At 35.6% G+C, this 17,970-nt stretch overlaps 1 protein-coding gene across 2 annotated transcripts in view; it reads right to left on the minus strand.

Annotated features, from left to right (window-relative positions):
• The window catches only part of GPATCH8 (G-patch domain containing 8), a 119,644-nt gene that overhangs the window by 46,508 nt on the left and 55,166 nt on the right, over window positions 1-17,970 (minus strand). The window contains exons 2-4 of one of the 2 annotated variants that reach the window (XM_036754260.1): window positions 12,720-12,794; window positions 6,438-6,455; window positions 4,250-4,322 (exon numbers count right to left, since the gene is read on the minus strand). Coding sequence is in view for 1 of the 2 variants with exons in the window: in XM_036754259.1 (XP_036610154.1) it covers window positions 4,250-4,322; window positions 12,720-12,794 (148 nt within the window). In the remaining variant the exon portion in view is untranslated. The remainder of the gene's footprint in view (window positions 1-4,249; window positions 4,323-6,437; window positions 6,456-12,719; window positions 12,795-17,970) is intronic. The other variant, XM_036754259.1, reaches the window with a different exon arrangement.

Below are 17,970 nucleotides of genomic sequence, written 5' to 3' on the forward strand. Positions count from 1 at the left end.
TCAATCTGGGTTATCTAATTAAAGAATTCATGAAAATAGTATGTAAATTTACATCATCTTCCTCCAATCAGACTATAAGCTCCCCCAGGTAAGAAATATAGTATTGTATTTCCAAGCACAGTGATGTCATATTTTATTCACTTAGTTAAGACATCATTAACCTTTGAATCAATGATTCCACTCCCAAGGTAGTCAAAGGCAGGAACAAAAAAAGTATTTTTAGCAATATTCGCTGGTAGCAAAGGACTAGGACCAAAGTAGGTTCCTGACAACTAAAAAATAGTTTTAAAAACATTATAGTATATGAATGTAATGAAATATTATTGTGAAGCAAAAAATGATATGGGACAGTGTCATATAGTGGAGGGAGAAGTCAAATTCGGAATCAGGAAAACCTGGGTTCAAGTCCTGCCTCTAAAATGTCACTTAATTCCCTGACTGGGGGGGGCAGACAAAGTTGGAAAGCTGATAACAATGTTTACTGGTAGAAAATGGGGTTTCCTACACCAATGAATTCACAGGTCCCTTGTCCTTAAAACCTAAATCCTGCCTTAGCTCTGTAGGCTATTTTTGCTTTTTCTTCATCACAAATCTAGTGGGATAAGGGGAGTAAATGATATGAAGACAAATATAACCTGTAAGCACATTTAGTGTTACTATAGGAGAGGTTGAATTGGCTTTGGTAAAGAAGTTCTGTAACTTAATGCAAAGGTCAGCAGAACTGGCTTATTTATCTGTACTCTAAGAGCTTCCTTATTGACGCTACTTTTATATTTCTGCTTTCTAGCTCTTCTCTAAGCAGAAAATTTCACTCTGTGCTTTGCAAAATCAAAACACTATTTCTAACATGATTGATAGCAATGGACTCCTGCAGATTCTCCAGGGAATGTTTTTACTATATAAGTTATACTTTTGTTCCGGAATTACAAATTATGCAACTTACATGTTGCATAGACTTATATGTCTATGAACTTACAGTCTGAAATGTTTTCCCAATTTACTAACTCGGATATCGGTGCCAATATTCTATATTGACTTTACCCCTTAGAGCATTGACAGCTTCACTGTTGGCAAACTTGATATTTTGGATATGCAGATATGGAACACTTAATATATTACCTGACTCCGAACAAAGGAAGATCCTGACCTAGACATTTTAATTACAAAAAGATTTATTTTAAAAAGCTTTGGAAGGGACTGCTTTTGAGATATCAATAATTTACATAACTTATAATGTCTTTTCAGTCCTAACATTCAATTTATTCTTCTCATTATAAATGTAGCTGATTTCCTGGAAATGGTTATTTCTCCCCTCTCAAAGTTCAAAGTCAAATTTTATGCCATTATCCTAGACCAGGGGTTTTAACTTTATTATATCATAGATAATTCTGGCAGTAAGGTGAAGCCAATGGATCCTGTCTCAGAATGTGTTTAAATGCATAAAATACATTATATAGGATTACAAAGGAAACCAATTATACTGAAATAGCTATGCAAATTTTTTTTAAAAAATTAAGAATTTCGATCTAAATTATACCTTACTTGGAATTTCTCTATTTTAGGTGATTTTATACCAACAAACTTCTTTAGAATGCAGGGAAGTACTTTTGTAATTTTCATGGGTGATTCCTTCATATAGGATCTTGCTGCTGCAAAGCTACTGATAAATTTCCAACCACAACTACTATTAATGTAAAATTTGCCAATATTTTCATTTTTCAACCTGAACCTAATACAAAGCAATGTGAAAATAATAAAAAAAGAGCATTATTTCAATAAAAAGTACAATGTATGGCACAGAACTACACATTCAAAACATGTTAATTTATATTTCACCTTAATTTAAACTTAATGAAAGGGATTCAACTAGGAAAAAACTGACTTAAAAGAAACTCATGATGTCCCTGTTATTCCAATATTATTCCCTGAATTGCAGCTGGAACTTAAAATTACATGCACTTGTAGAAACTGTAAACGGTAATTTTTCAGGGCTAAGTTACAAAAAGTTCTAAAACCACAAATAACAGATAATTGTTTGAATCAATGGAAGCAACTGTTTGCTTCTCCATTCTTTAGAAACACACTATAAGGTTTATCCTCACATTTAAAGCCTTCTAAGTCCCCAATGTAACGCTTAAGAGTCAGCCATAGACAGAGAGGGATAGCCTTGCTGTCAGGAAGATGGGTTCAAGCCTTGTCTCTGACATATATGTTAACAATATAACCCTCAGCAAGTCACTCTCAGGGCCTCAATCATCTCTCTAAAATCATAATTTTCAGAAGAGTTACTTATTGACGCTGGTAGGAGGAAGTTCTTCTAGACAGGTATGATGGGAAGTCTAGGCCCTCCATCCTATGGGTACAACACAAAATTTTGAGGTGCATACATTTTAGTTAGTCCCTATGAAATGGCAGACCATCTAATTAAAAGTTCCTAAAATCCTGAATATCTTAGCCAATATCCTAGTAATAACAGTCTTATTGTTTTTCATTGATTTCAATAAGCATTTATTGATATTAAAGATGACCATTATTGACCAACCCTGAATAGGATATGCCCTATAAATTGCTGGGTTGGTTTTATGCTTGGGTTGTTTTTTTAAGAGCAGGGGTAGACTGTACTGAGTTGTGCACCCTTCTCCAACTACTACATATCCAGGTGACCTCCTCTACAAAGGAAGGAAGAAGATAGAGGTCTGTCTTCCCTGATTATTCTAGTTCTATGGTTCCTTTCTCTCTTACCCTTTGAACTCTTATTGCATTTATAAGTTGTACACTTGAACATTTATAAACTGCACACAATTTGTCACTTAAACACAAATGACCATATTAAATCCCCCAGATTAGTTTTATCTCCCTAATTACAATGGTAAGGTTCTTAAAGGGCAGAAATCTCAACGATTTCATTTCCCTATATGGCACATAGATAATATTGGGCTCAATAAATGCCTGATAAACTAGACCCATAAGTTCTATGAATATCTGTGACTGACCAAAGGCATATGCTTTCCCCCCTAGTCAGCTGATTAGTTATTAGAAGCACAATTTGTAGCTAAAGGATTTCCTCTATTTCAAGCTAAAATAGTCTGAAAGAAAATTAATCTCAACCTCATAGGTTAAGCTCATTCAACTGTCAACTAGCGTAATTGGAGTACTCAACAAGTTTAATTGAGAAATATACCAAACTAACATCTGGGCTCTCAATTCAATTCTACTAGAAATAGGTTATTGCTCAGTAGATTAATCATTCACTGCTGAACAACATTTATACATAATATGGGTAAATAAAATAAAGGGAAGCCTTCAATTGCTGAAATGAACTGTTCTCTATACATACTCTTGAATGATCAGAACCCCATTCAAATTGTGAAAACTCATTTCTAATGTTCAAAGAGTCAATTCTATCACAGCTCTGCTCTAAAAGTCCCTTGCTAAGGAGTAAGAGGGTCAATGATTAGGTACAGCAGTTCAGTCAGCGTTCCCAGTCCTTACCAAGTTAGTGTTGACATCTGCAAGGAACAAATGTGGCCCCCAAAGCTGAAACAGCTGAAAAGTGAAAGGAGTTGGTTGATTTCCAACTAACTAGCAAGTACATCTGAAACAAAACACTTTCTCCTTACCCTACGATCAGTATGGTTAGAAGGAAATAAATAGTACAATGGAAGCCCTACACCATGTGCCTACCAGAGCTTGTTATCAACAGCCTGGAGAAATCAGTTGAGAAATGGCCTCCTTCCACCCTAAAAAAAAAACCTCTGTAACTACTCAGCACTTCAAATAGATTCTTTTGCTCTCAATGGATGATTTTTGATAGCACAAAACATTTAGAGCAATCATGGACTGTGCTAAAGTATTTTGAGGCTTCCTTTCCAAGAGACAAAAGTTGGACTATGTCAGTTGGATAAATCCCTTTATAATTTGGCAGCCTGGACAACTGATTATCATTAACGGGCAGAAAAATAATAGCTTATTTATTCCCAGCACCCTACTTTTCAAATAAACAAAGTAAATCACACACAATATGTTTGACCTGTAGATTTTAATGGAATAGCAGCTTACACTTGCAAATTATTTGCAAATGTGCTTTTAAAATACATCAATAAAAATAAAAATAATCTACTCTAGAGAAAAAGCAGAAATAAAATAAACCAAACATCTTTCAAAGACAACAAAAAATCTGGCACAGACTGCATTAGGAACATTGGGGGTTTTTTTCTTCTCTCTCTTTTTTGAAATTTAAAAAACTTACCCTGAAGAGATTTCCCCAATCCCTGGCCCAGCTTCCACCCATGTTTCTGGAGTAAGCGGTGTCCAATATTATCCTGACAGACAGAACAGAAAGACAAACCAAAAATATTCCAATAATATATTCTTCCCCTCCTACCAACATTTAAACACGTGATGAGCAAAAGATAACTCTACATATAAGCATGCAAAAAACTGCTAAGAGGGCAAATATGCCCAATAAAAGGGAAATAAATAAATGTCAAAAAACTGCTGGCTAGTATTTTTCCAGGGGAAGAACATATGGGTAAGGGTACTTTCTGATGGTGTGCTGGGCAACTTTTGTGCATAACACTTTCAAAAGGAAAAAAAAGTGGGAGAAAATAAAAGTTCATCAGTAAAAAAATGACATTAAAAAGCATAAAATCAAGCTATTTATACAATCATATCCATCACCTAGACAGCACCACTTTAAGATTTTGTAAAAAGAAAATCTACATCATGTTTAGTCATTTTGTGTGTCAGGCTTTCATGATACGAAGTAAGTTGTAAGTGCAAGACTGCCCCACCACTAGAAACGAAAACACAATCAGAGCAAAATCCAGGCTAGACTTGATTGGGTTTTATATATATAATATAAATATATAAACTAGCATGCAGCCAATATTAAACTGAAAAAACAGTGAGGTTAGTAAAACAAGAAAGTAAACTGATTAAACAAAAATTAAATAAAATGAGTTCAAGCACAGACTGGGTGATGCATTTCAACATGTAATCTAACAAAAATGCTAAGATGTTAGAATGAAACAGGCCTAGCAATAAGTTAACAGTAAGGAACCATTAGTGCATGTAGGGGAAAAAACAACAAACATAATGTCTCATCTTCCTAAGGAGCACAGGAGAAACAATTTTTCAATATAAAAATGGGTAAAAAGGCATTGGAAACCACAATTAAATGTCAGCTATTGGACAAAGGGTGAAAAGTCATGAAGGTATTTAGGAAGAAGTGGCAGCCTTTTACTTGGTAACCTGTCAAGTCAGCTATTGATCCATTATCATGCCAATGCTACAATAAGTATCTCTGTAATTAAAAAAATAATGCTACCAGTTTTAAAAAAGCTGTCCACATACACAGAAAGTAATCTGTATACAGCTACTACCAATCATGTACTTAGCTTTAAGTCATAATAGTTATATTAACTTGGTGAAATAAGTCTAAAAATAAATTTTATAATTTCCACATCTAAATTCCTAAAGTCAGTACACTCCCACAGATCTCTGAACTAAATATCCTGGCGTCTGACCTTCTATGAAATTATATACACCTTGGCACCATGGAGGTGAGAAATACTGCCTCTGCTGTTCTTTCTCAAAGCCACTAGGTGAGAAAAAAATAATCTGCTGAGACTGTGCTTTGTTTTAAATTCTTGCTTTTTAAAAATTGCTGGAGTAGAAGTAAATACAAAGATGGCAAGTTATAAAATGAAAGAAAAAATATTTTTAAGCCTACAAAATGACAATCCTTAAAGGTAAAAGGCTAGAAATTACTTTGTGAAGAAACTGGGTAAGTTAGCAGATCATATATCATTTGGGCTCTAAGACTTAGGAGTCTTCTATATCATCAGGCCTCACGAATGATGGACTAATCCCACTCTGATCAATAATTAAGACTATCGAGAGGCTTGGCATCTAGCTAGAACAGGTTCCTCCCAAGTAAAGTTAGGTGCCTGATAAACAGTAACAATTTCAAGCAGAAATTTAAACCTGCATAGGAAACGTTTCAGTAGAGAAAGAAAAGGAAAATAATTTTCCCATGTTAAGCACCAAGGCATAATAAAACATTTTTTTGCTTTCAATGTAGACAAACTTACCTTATACAATCCTAGTTTAACATTACAGTTTCTAGAACTGCAATATTCTGATGTACTTACATATTACAGATGACCATTGGTTTAGATGACTAGATTAAGTGGCTGCTAAATCTTTAACACACTTATGTTGTCACTCTATTTGATGGGGATTTGGGGACTTAAGCAATGCTGACAAAAATTGCTGGCTTTTTAAAAAGAGAAAATGAAAATCTTTTGCTAAGTGGAGATGAGACATTATGCTGACTGTATTGTATTATGAATGCACTAAAATAAACAGACAGATGAAGCAGTATGCTATTTCCAAAAGCAGTGCAAGTGGAGTGAAAGCATTTCCATACGAACCTGGCTTTAAAAACTGGGCTGTCAAAAGAACAGTTAAATGTAACACAAAGTAAGAAACTGTCCAATCACTAATGGTCTTTTTTTTGTCTTGTTTTCAATTCACTGCTTGCAAGTAATGTATTTATTAAAGAAGAGTGAAAGCATAAAGTAAATTCACGAGTCAAGACCAGCTTGAGAGATTCAAGAGCAGCGTGTTGTGACTGACACAGTGAAGGGAATAACAAATGTTAAAGGGAGAAGAGTAGGGAAAAGAAAAATTTAGGAAGGTTATACACATTAGCACCACTTTTACAAACCACTCAAGAGGATGGCTGTGACCTCTTAGAAAAAGGTTTAAAAAGTTTTTGCTACAAGGATCCCTGTAATCGTAACAGTAATAACATTTGCCTTCTAAAATAAAATTTTAGATGAAAAAATTTTGGGATAAATAAAATATCTTCTACTTGCTTAAGTCTATTTTTCCAGTTTTGAAAAGGCAATGAAACTGCTAGAATGAAAAGATCAATATATACCAATATTTAGCATTTCCTTCTGAATGCAGTGAAGGCAATGGCAATGATGGCAAAATAGGTTACTTCCCTCCTTGCACTTTCCTATCCATGACTAGACCAAATGAGGAAGAACAGTCGCTCTTATCTTTTCACCCAGAATATTACCTGTTTCTTGCTGGGGAAGACCAGGGTTACAAATGAATTGACAAGAGAGTCAGTATTCAGTATGGCTCTTTTTTTCCCCCAGAAGGAGAGAAGCAACAATGTATTGTTAGTGCTTCTGGGCCCTGAAGGCGTTGGACAGGAAAAATAACAGAGCCAAACAAATTATTTTATCATGAAATGATCTTGACCATCTCTCTCAAGTATTCATTATAGTGATTATGTTTAAAACAGGGCAACACCCTCTTCCTAGCTCTTGCTCCTCCCCAAAATTTATTAATCCACTCACCCTGCGTAGAATGTTGTTTCTATCTTTCCCCAGCTATTTCCCATAAATGCTTTTAATATAAGCTCCTTGCTGAAAGTAGTTGTTTCATTTCTGTATTTGTATTCCAGTGCATAGTACAAATCTGGAACATAGGAAAAGCTTAATAAATGATGGCTGAATTAAACTGTATCACTTGGAAACTTTTTATGGTCCCCATAGGCAATCTAGAAAGAGCTACATCAGAAATGGGTTATATCTCTTGATATAGGGAAGGACTAGAAATCCTTTATCAAAAACTGCTATAATGGGGCAGCTAGGTGGTGCAGTGAATAGAGCACTGGCCCTAAAGTCAGGAGGACCTGAGTTCAAATCCGGCCTCAGACACTTGACACACTTACTAGCTGTGTGACCTTGGGCAAGTCACTTAACCCCAATTGCCCTGCCTTCCCACTCCAAAAAAAAAAAATTAAGGTTCAATTATAATCTTATGAAAATCTGACACAAATATTGTGCACAATCTTTTCTTCCATCACAAACAGGTTGTGACTAGTGAAGAGACAGCAGTGTTGGTCTGCTGGTAAGTAAATTTAAGGGATCAATCACCAAGTATTTATTAAGTGCCTACTATATACTAGGGTAGGAAGACAAGAAAAAGAAAAGAAAATTTCTACTCAGAGGAACCTTACATTCTAATTGGAATCTATCTGCAAAGAAATCCTCCTTACCAAGTAGTGATAAATAAGACAACTCAGGTATGCATGCTTTCCCAAGGATACTCTGCAAAATGTCAACTTTTCCCAGGATCCACTGGAGTAGACCAGTTTCCACGTGTGTTACTATCTATAGCTATGATTTGGATGCTGGCAATCTACGTTCAATGTCACTTTAGGAGAAGTGGACGATGAATACTTCTATCTCTGGCTGGCATGGGATTTGGGATAAGAATCCAAACTCATTTCATGCAGGTCACATTTCAGTGGGTCCCTACTTTTTGCATTTCTGGACCACTGCATAATGGAACTGAAATATTTTCTGGTCCCTATTCTCTCCTTATTTCATGCCTTTTTATATGTGGAGAGGAGAGGGAAATGGTGTTGAGGGCAGGGGGCAGTGTCTTTTTAAGGAGCAATAAGATAATTTAGATGGGAAAATCCTTGAGGGCATGAAGCATTTACTTACATTTTTAAAAAAATAGCATGAAAAAAATACTTAATACCAGAAATGAACATAATGCATTGCCAATCCTTTAAACATTTCCTCAGCATTTTTGTTTGTGAATTATCTCCCAAGCAGCGAATTCTTAGGTTTTTACCCTATTCTGTGAAACGGTGTGTGACCAACTTTTAAAGTACCAACCTGTGAAACAGGAACTTTGGAGAAATGCTAAAATATAGATCAAAATTTATGTAGGGCTGATTCTAAGTATCAATGACTAGATACAAAATAAACCAGTAAAATCAAATGTATCATAGATAAATAACTAGCTAAACTTAGTTCCATATTAAATTCTATTTTAGTTGACAGCCACATTAATTTAGCTCATTTTCAACATTGACAAAAAATGGCAAACCTCTTGAGTGGATTGTAAGCTTTGCTGACTGTGTATCGAGAAATCCATAAGCAAGGACTGGATGCTACTGGGTGAACCCATGCAAACAACAGGTTGTAAAAGATTCCCAAAACAAAACCTATAGCTCACTACAGATGACACAATGAAGACTAGAGAGAAAAGCCAAATAGTAATGCTACACCATTCAGCTCCAAGAAGCACATTATTTATAGTGCAATCCACATATGGTCACTGCTAAATGTCAGTAGTCTTACAATTACACTTTGGAACTAAAGGAGTCCACAGATTCAAAAAGATATGCAAAATGACAAAAGACAAACTTCAAAGTTTAAAGTGAGAAAACTCAACTGCATATAATTTCTTAGAGTCTAGCTGAACAGACCAATTTTCCCCAAAAAGCAGTAACGGAAATCTAAGGATTTTCATGGATTTTTCAAAGCCTGTTCAGTCAACCTGCCTGCTCTGGGGAAGGATTTTATCAGTTAAATGTAGCCAAATACAAACTAATGGATGATATGCAATTTAACTTGTACAATGACAGCTTAGTTTAACTCTGCTACAGGCAGCACAGCTTTAGGGAGTAGGCATTCACTCCTTTACTCTTTGATCTCATTTAAGAATTGAGAAAAATTTCCTAAGAAATCAATCCAACTGTAGAAATAAGGATTCAAGGGCATGTGAGATTCAAACATTCATGTGTTGCAGCATTCTTAATTAAACTATAGCTTAAACTAATACTTTTTTCTTTGCATATCAACTTTAAATATGTGGAGTCCGTATAGTACGGATGGCTGTTTTTTCATCAAGATTCCAAAAGTTATTATTATTATTATTATTTTAGTAATTGGCATATAAAAGGCCTTATATCAGAATTTTATCTTGGTTCCTTAAACTCAAAATAGATAATAAGTTATCTATTGAGCAAACTTAACTATCTTCTAAAGACTTATTCTAGAAAGGTCATCTGGAACCTTACTAAAGATAATTACTTGGTTGAAATAAATATGTTTGGGAGCAGGGGCAGGTTAACTTTTAATCAAAGATTGTGAAATAATTCAGAACTGCCTGTTTTTATGTATTTTCTTACACTATAAGAAACAAAAAATCTGACATTTCAATGATTTAATGTGTAAGGCTTTAGAAGCTGTCCAAAGGTATACATTATTGTACCTCTGAGTTTTTATTCCCAACCTGGGGTGGCTTTGCTTAATATCCACTTTCTAAAAAATAAAAAGGAAAAGAAAAGAAAAGACTTTCATTCTACACTCACAAACACATACTCAGCATAAACTATGCAGTCTTCCATGGTTACCAGACTCTGCAGAGTATTTTAAGGGAAAAAAATGTTTCATTCACTAGACTTTTAGGACCTTGTAATGATCTGTAGACTCCCAAACCTGCATACTTCCAGCCACCTCTGAGTTGCATGCTGTAGCAAAACAGTCAGCACCTCTCAAATAGATATTGCTGCAGAGACAGATCTGAATTCAGCAGATAAACTCTTGTGTATGACACCTTTGGTCCCAAGGAATTCCAAGATAGCACAAAGGTTATAATTATTATTGCTATCACTGAGCATTTGGAATTCAGGAATGTCAATATTTCTCTGTTGTGGTTAAAATACTATACTTTTGCTGTTTGGACAGATAATTCCATTTTATAAACAAAGCACCTACCTTGGTCCTTAAAATAATAGAAATTCAATGGATTGTCCTTTGAGAGTGTTCCTCTCCTCATAATATGAACTAGAATTCATTTCCTGAATTCTGAAATGTTTTAAAAAACAAACTGGTCTCTCAAAAAAGCTGTGGTTGGTCAAATATTAGCCATACCTGCCACAGGACAAGAGAGAAAGTAAGCTCCAATCAATTATTCAAAGGCTCTAAAACTCTGGTCATAAAAGATGCCTTTAAAAATTTAAAATATTATTTGATTCAGTACTTTAAAAAAATCCTTTAATTAAGATGGGCATATGAATAACGAATACTTAGGGCTGTAAATTCAGTTATCTACTGTTGCTGGGACAGAGTACCCTCAATGAATTAAAACCTTGTTTTAAAGTATTAACCAACTTCCCCAGGCTTCCTACATCTAGCTATCCTTTAATTTTTAACCAGTTAATATTTATATTCAAAACATACATCAAATGAGAGGTGGGAGTAGGGTAAAGAGTGACCTCTTCTAAGTGGAAGACACTGGTGTAACCTACAGATATTACCTGAATAATTTGGTGATAATTCCCAGAGTGGTATAGAACAAGACATTAATGCTAGTTCTTTCTTATGAAATTTACAGAGCAGAGTGGGCCTGGCATTTCAATTAAAATTCCTACTTCAAAACACAAGACTAGGCTGTTCAGCACATCAGATGTGAATTCTCCCTCTGCAGCATTATCACATGCGTCATCAATTACTGCCATGCCTAAGACTAGCGTCATGCCAGCACATTAAGACAGAAGGTACTATATGCAGTGTTCACTGGACCAGAAGAACAGAAATAAGAAGGGGAAGTGGGGAGAAAAGAAACCCTAGAGAAGAAATAAAAAAAAAAAAAGGCAGACCGTGCAATACAAACCAGATCATGGCTGCTTAGCTAATATGGGCCAACTGCTGTGGAAGAAAAATGTCGAACACCCCAAGTTGTGTAAATTTCTGTAAACATCTAAACACACACACAAACATACACAACACCAACCCTATGCAGGAATATAAATGCATGTTGATCCTTTGCTAACGTTGCAGAATTTTTTTTTTTTTGAAAAAATAAAAGCTAAAGAGACGATAGCTATAATATACATAATGACTACTTTTTTTTTTCTTTTGGAAAACAATCACGATCTAAGCCCTTAAAAAAAATCCAGGACTAACTAAAAGGTCAAGACTTTCTCATTTATTTCTTCATTAAAGGTTTTACTGTATGTACTCCTAGGAGCAGCTGGACGGCACAGTGATTAGAGTGCCAGGCCTGGAGTCAGGAAGACTCACCTCGCTGAATTCAAATCTGGCCTCAGACACTGTGACCCTGGGCAAGTTTGCCTCAGTTTCCTCATCTGTAAAATGAGCTGGAGAAGCAAATGGCACACCACTCCAATATGAGTTAGATATGACTGAAAAACAACTGAATATATACACTCCACCATTGAGAATGAGGCTAAACCTGTTTATTACCAATATTAAGTGTTGATACCACCCCAGGTTTAGACATTCTTCTATGCTTTATGGCACTGGAAAATTCAGAAAAAATAACTTCATCTACTTTGTAACTTGGAATTAAATATATCCATGATAAAGCAGGGAGAGGTGGGAAAGAAAATACAAAGCAAAAATACTGAGCTATTCTGTTCTTAATCAAATGGGTTCCATTAATCCAGTAAATACAAATTTACCATCCCTTACTGTTTTCAATAGGAAATCATCATTCTACACAAGGTAATTTGACTAATTAAGTAAAAATAAGTTAAATGAATAAAAAGTTTAAAAGGATCAAAATACATTTTACTCCTTAAATTTACGGGGAGAAAGGAGCTTAAATCTTGCTACCTTTACTGGTATGGGCCAAAATGATACATTTCCATTAAAAAAAATTAATTTGTCTTTAAGTGCCTAAATTATGAACCAAAATAAACATTAGACTATACCCCCAACCCAACTAAATAAAAGTACAGACTAGAGAACAGCAACTCTACACTGCTACAATTCATCATTAACAAATTTAACTGCATTCACATCAAACACCATCCGAACGCTATCTAGCTTACTGGTGGCCCAAAGAATAAATATTGAACATCTTACCGATTCTATAGGTTTGTCTAGTGATGCTTGTTCAATCTCCAAATGTCCTTCTTCATACTGATCAAAGTGATTACCCTGTAAGAGAATTATTAGAGTTATCTTTAAAAAGTAAATCAATTTTAAAAAATAATTTCCTGCTCCAAAGAAGTAATTTTAGCCTGATATATGACTTTTTTTTCTTTTCAGGATGTGTACATCTGAAAATAAACTGCAAAAGCTAGGTTGCTTTTTTTCATTAGATTTTTTTTTCCAATGGTCAACCATTTGTTCCCCCCTCTCCATTTTCTGAAGATTTTCAAAAATAACTAGGTAAATTATTTATTAGGATTATGAGACAAATAATGCATGCTATTCTGATCCTCAACCCCCAAAAATACACTTCACAAAATGGACATATAATTTTAAACATCAGCTCTTCATAGAATGCCAATGTAAACAAACGATACAGAAATGTAGAATTCTGAAATAAAGGGTAATCTTTTGTTCTACTTAAAAAAGGTTTTATTACTATCGTTTAATTTTATATCACCTATATTTCTACATATCACTCCTCTCTCCTCTCCCTAAAAGCCATTCTTTTAATAGATTTTTTAAAAGCAATTCAGCAAAACTACCCAACATATAAAAAAAATCTGACATTATATGAAGTGTTCCATACTCATAGTCCCCGTGTTAGGACTCTTTCATCCACCCAAGAAAGCAATGAGGTTCCCTCTCATATATCTTCTTTTGGTATGCTTTAATTTTTATACATGATGCTGAGAGCTTCTCTCTCAAAATCTGTGATCTGAACCTGGTAAAATATTCAAGGGAAACCAATTTTTGGTGACTGAGTTATATACAAAGAGTGTAAATATTTTCCCCACTGTTTTCAGAGATTAAGGGAATGTACTCCTCCAGCACAAGTCACTTAATAGTCTTGAGTCCTATGTTTCAAAAAAAAAAAAAAAAAAAAAAAGAAATGTATTCACCTTGAAATAGTTTATCCAAATCTAGCCATCTTGACAGACCAGTAAAAATTGAACTACAGCCCAGCTTTCCCCCACAACTACTCCAAGAAAGACCTAGAAAGAGCATCAGACTGAGTCATGATCAGAAAACTCAAGGAAAATTTGCAGTGAGTCAATTTTCTAGCCTAAGTCAGCACAGGAGACAGACAGGCTTACAGAGATGGGGGAGGGCGGGGGGGGGGGGGCAGGTCTAGCCAGGAAGGTACCAAGGAGCCTTGTAGTACCAGTACTGAACTGGGATCTGCAGCTACACAGCCGCAGGGCAAGAGGTGGCCCCAGATTCAGTAAGGACCAACCTCATATACCTGACACAGGGAGAATGAAGAGCCAAGTAGCAGCTCTATCCCTCACTTTTACCTAATCGCTGGAGTTTCATTTTCAGTGCAGACTAAGGATGGGAACTACTCCTATACTAGATCTCAAGACAGTCCCTATTTAGGTCAGGAAGCTGAGTAGCAAGTTGAGAATAAGAAGGAATCTGCAGTTCTATTGTTCTGAACCTGTAGAGCCCTCCTGGTTGGAAGGTGGCTGACCACAAAAGAAGTCTAGTGGAACTAGAAATGAGAAAGTCTAGGGTTGTTCACTCAGACTCAAATGGGGTGGGAAGTTTGCAAAACTGAAACCAGAAGGGCAGTTATCAGACTTTACCCCTAGACCAGACCACTCTGGTACACTAAAAATTTACAGGTTCCTGGCCTGAGCTGTCCCTGAGATCCTTGAAGAACACAATAGCCAAAGAAAGCAACAACAAAGAATACAAATCAGAACCCAATTCAGGAAGGTTGAAAAGAATTCTTTGTGAACCTTAAGCCCCCTAAGAAAAGCCTGCCACCAGAGAGAGCTGTTATGGTGATGCTTAAGACACAAACCCCAAAGAAGAGAATGATTCCAAACTATCTACAAGATAAGCTTCAAAGAAAAACATAGCTTGGTCAAAAGTTCAACTAGAATGCCTTGGAGAAATATAACCACAATTTTAAAATAAAATGAGAACCCTAGAGGAAAATAAAATGAAAAAGAAAAGACAGTTTGGGAAGAAAGGTTTGGAAGGAGAAGTACAGCATAGATGAAGAGGCAGAAAACCTTACCCAAGCAACAGACTTCTTGAGAATTATAATGGACTAAAGAGAAGTAATTGACTTCATTAGACAAGAAATATTAAAACAAAGTTTTTAAAAAATGAAGAAAATATAAGGTAGATGTGTCATAGAAAAAACAACTGACCTGGAAAATAGATCAAAGATATGTGATTTGAGAATCTTTGGACTACCATAAAGCCATGTCCCAAAAAAAAGCCTGGACATCATATTTCAGGAAATCACTCATGAAAACTGCCCAGAACTACTCAAACAAGAAGGCAAGGTGGAAATAGAAAAAATCCAGTACATATCTTTCAAAAATGAAAGTTACAGGTTTCACCTATAGCTTTGCAAATTGGCAAAGATGAAAATAGTGAATATTAAAGGAGCTACAGGAAGACAGGCACACTAATTCATTGGACGCTTTGGTGAATTTATCCAATGATTCTGGAAAGCCATTTGGAATTATGCCTCTGAGGCCTCCCTCCATTTCTGTGGTTAAAAAGAATGAGAAACAAAGTAGATGTCCATCAAATGGGACAGGGTTAAACAAACTGTGTACATGAATGTAACAAAATGTCATTGCACGCAAGATCTGGCAAATATGAACAATTGCATGCAACATGTGCACACTTACAATAATTGGTACAATGATTAGACAGAACCTGGAAAATATATATATATAACAATACCAACAGAAAAAAAAATAAAACAAACCTGAACTTAGTATAATTATAAAGACTAAGCTTAACTTGAAGAATTGAGAAAATGCAGCCTCCTCCTTTTACTGGAGAAACAGGTGACTATGAGTACGATATTGTGTACATTCTATCAGATGTGATCAACGTGCCAATTGGTTTTATTGATCTTTTTTTTTAACTTTTATTACAAGGGAAAGCTTGGCAGACAGAGGAGATGGGAAAGATTATATTCAGAAATGAATGTGATATAAAAATAAAAGGCACCAATAAAACAAAAAAATGAAAGATGCCTCTTCAAAAAGTGACAACCTTACAAAATAAAGTTTTAGTCTATCAACAAAAATGAGGTTTTTTTGTTATTTAAAAAAAGGGTAAGAGGGAGTGGAGCCAAGATAGCTGAGTAAAAGCAGGGACTTGCTTGCACTCTCCCCCAAGCCCCTCCGAATACCTGTAGAACAAAATGACTCTAAAAAAGGATAAAATTGTGTCTCCTTGACTAGTGGTTGAAATTAAGTAAAAATGTTGCACAGAAAAACTAAATGAATCCTTTATGGCTTGTAAACTGTATCCAAACTATGCTAGCAAAAGAAGATATATTTGAAGAAACCCTGAAGGAAAAATGGACTAAATTTTTAGCTTTATGACACTGTCTGTAGGTAAGAGATTTTTAACCCTTCTGAAATGCCATTCCACCATTGTAATCCATACACTAGAGTAGTGAAAATAAATGGTTCTGATACTTTCACATACCTTGAAATAACCGATGCCAGCCTGGGGTATCAGCACTTTTCAAAGTGCTGGAGATATAAAGTGAAAAAGTGGAAATACCTACCCTCAAAGAGCTTATTTGTACCTATATAGGTATATTTAAAATAAGGCAGCTAGATGACACAGTGGGATAAAGTGCTGGACCTAGCTACAGGACCAAGTTCCAATCCTGCCTTAAAATATTTACTAGCTGCGTTACTCTGGTAAAGGCACTGAGTCTCTCTCAGTCTGTTTCCTCATCTGAAAAATGGTGATAATAACAGCATCTGCCTCACAGAACTGTTGTGAAGGTCAAGTGAGATAATCGTTGCAAAGACCTTTTGGGCAGCTAGGTGGCACAGCTAGGAAGCCTGATCTTCCTAAGTTCAAATCTGGCCTCAGATACTTATTAGCTATATAACCCTGGGCAAGTCACTTAATTCTGTTTGCCTTCATTCTTTATCTGTAAAATGAGCTGGGGAAGGAAATGTCAAACCACTCCAATATCTTTGCCAGGAAAACCCCAAATGGGGTCACAAAGAATCAGATATGACTAAACGACACTTTTCTTTTTCTTTCCTTTTTTATAATAAATTTATTTTTTTATTTTTAGTTCACAATGCTCAGTTCCACAAGTTTTGGCGTTCCAAATTTTCTCTCCCTCCCCCCCCAAGACAGCATGTAATCCAATGTAGGGTCTACATATACCTTCACACTTAACTTATTTACATAATAGTCCAATTGTAAAGAAGAATTATAATCAATGGAATGAATAATGAGAAAGGAGTAACAAAACCAGAAAAGAAGGAAAAAAAAGAGAGAGCAAACAGTTTGCCTCAGTCTGCATTCAGACTCCGTAATTCTTTCACAGATACAATGTGTATAATGATCTCCTGGTTCTGCTCCCCTCACTCAACATCAGTTCATATAAGTCTTTCCAGGTTGTAATGAACTCTGTCCGCTCCTCATTTCTTATAGCACAATAGTATTTCATTACATTCATATACCACAACTTGTTAAGCCATTCCCCAATTGATGGGCATCCCCTTGATTTTCAATTCTTTGCCACCACAAAAAGAGCCACTATAAATAGTTTTGTACATATGTGTCCTTTTCCCACTTGTGTGACCTCTTTGGGATACAGCCCTAGAAGTGGTATTGCGGGGTCAAAGGGTATGCATATTTTTATAGCCCTTTGGGCATGTGAACAACACTTTTCAAACCTTAATGTGCTATATAGATGTTCGTCTGCACTGATTCTACCTCAAGCCTTTAACGAATTCCTTCCTTACCTCCCCTTGTTGGACTCAGCTCAAGCACATTGTATGTGAACTTTCCTGAATCCCCCCAGCTATTAGTGCCTCCTCCTCTTGTAATTTATTTTGTAGTAGTAATGATAACAATAATAATAGCTAATATCATTATACACAATTACAGACACATTGTATCTGTGATGACTAACTCTGACAGACTTGGCTCCTCTCATCAATGCAAGGTTCTAAGACAACTCCAAAAGACTCATGATGGAAAAAGCTGTACACATCCAGAGAAAGAATTACGGAGTCTGAATGCAGACTGAGGCAAACTATTTGCTCTCTCTCTCTTTTTTTTCCCCTTCTTTTCTGGTTTCATTTCTCCTTTCTGATTATTCATTCCATTGATTATAATTCTTCTTTACAACTGGACTATTTCATAAGGAACATTCACCATACAT

The sequence above is a fragment of the Trichosurus vulpecula genome, chromosome 4, assembly GCF_011100635.1.
Source record: "Trichosurus vulpecula isolate mTriVul1 chromosome 4, mTriVul1.pri, whole genome shotgun sequence".
NCBI classification, from domain to species: domain Eukaryota; kingdom Metazoa; phylum Chordata; class Mammalia; order Diprotodontia; family Phalangeridae; genus Trichosurus; species Trichosurus vulpecula.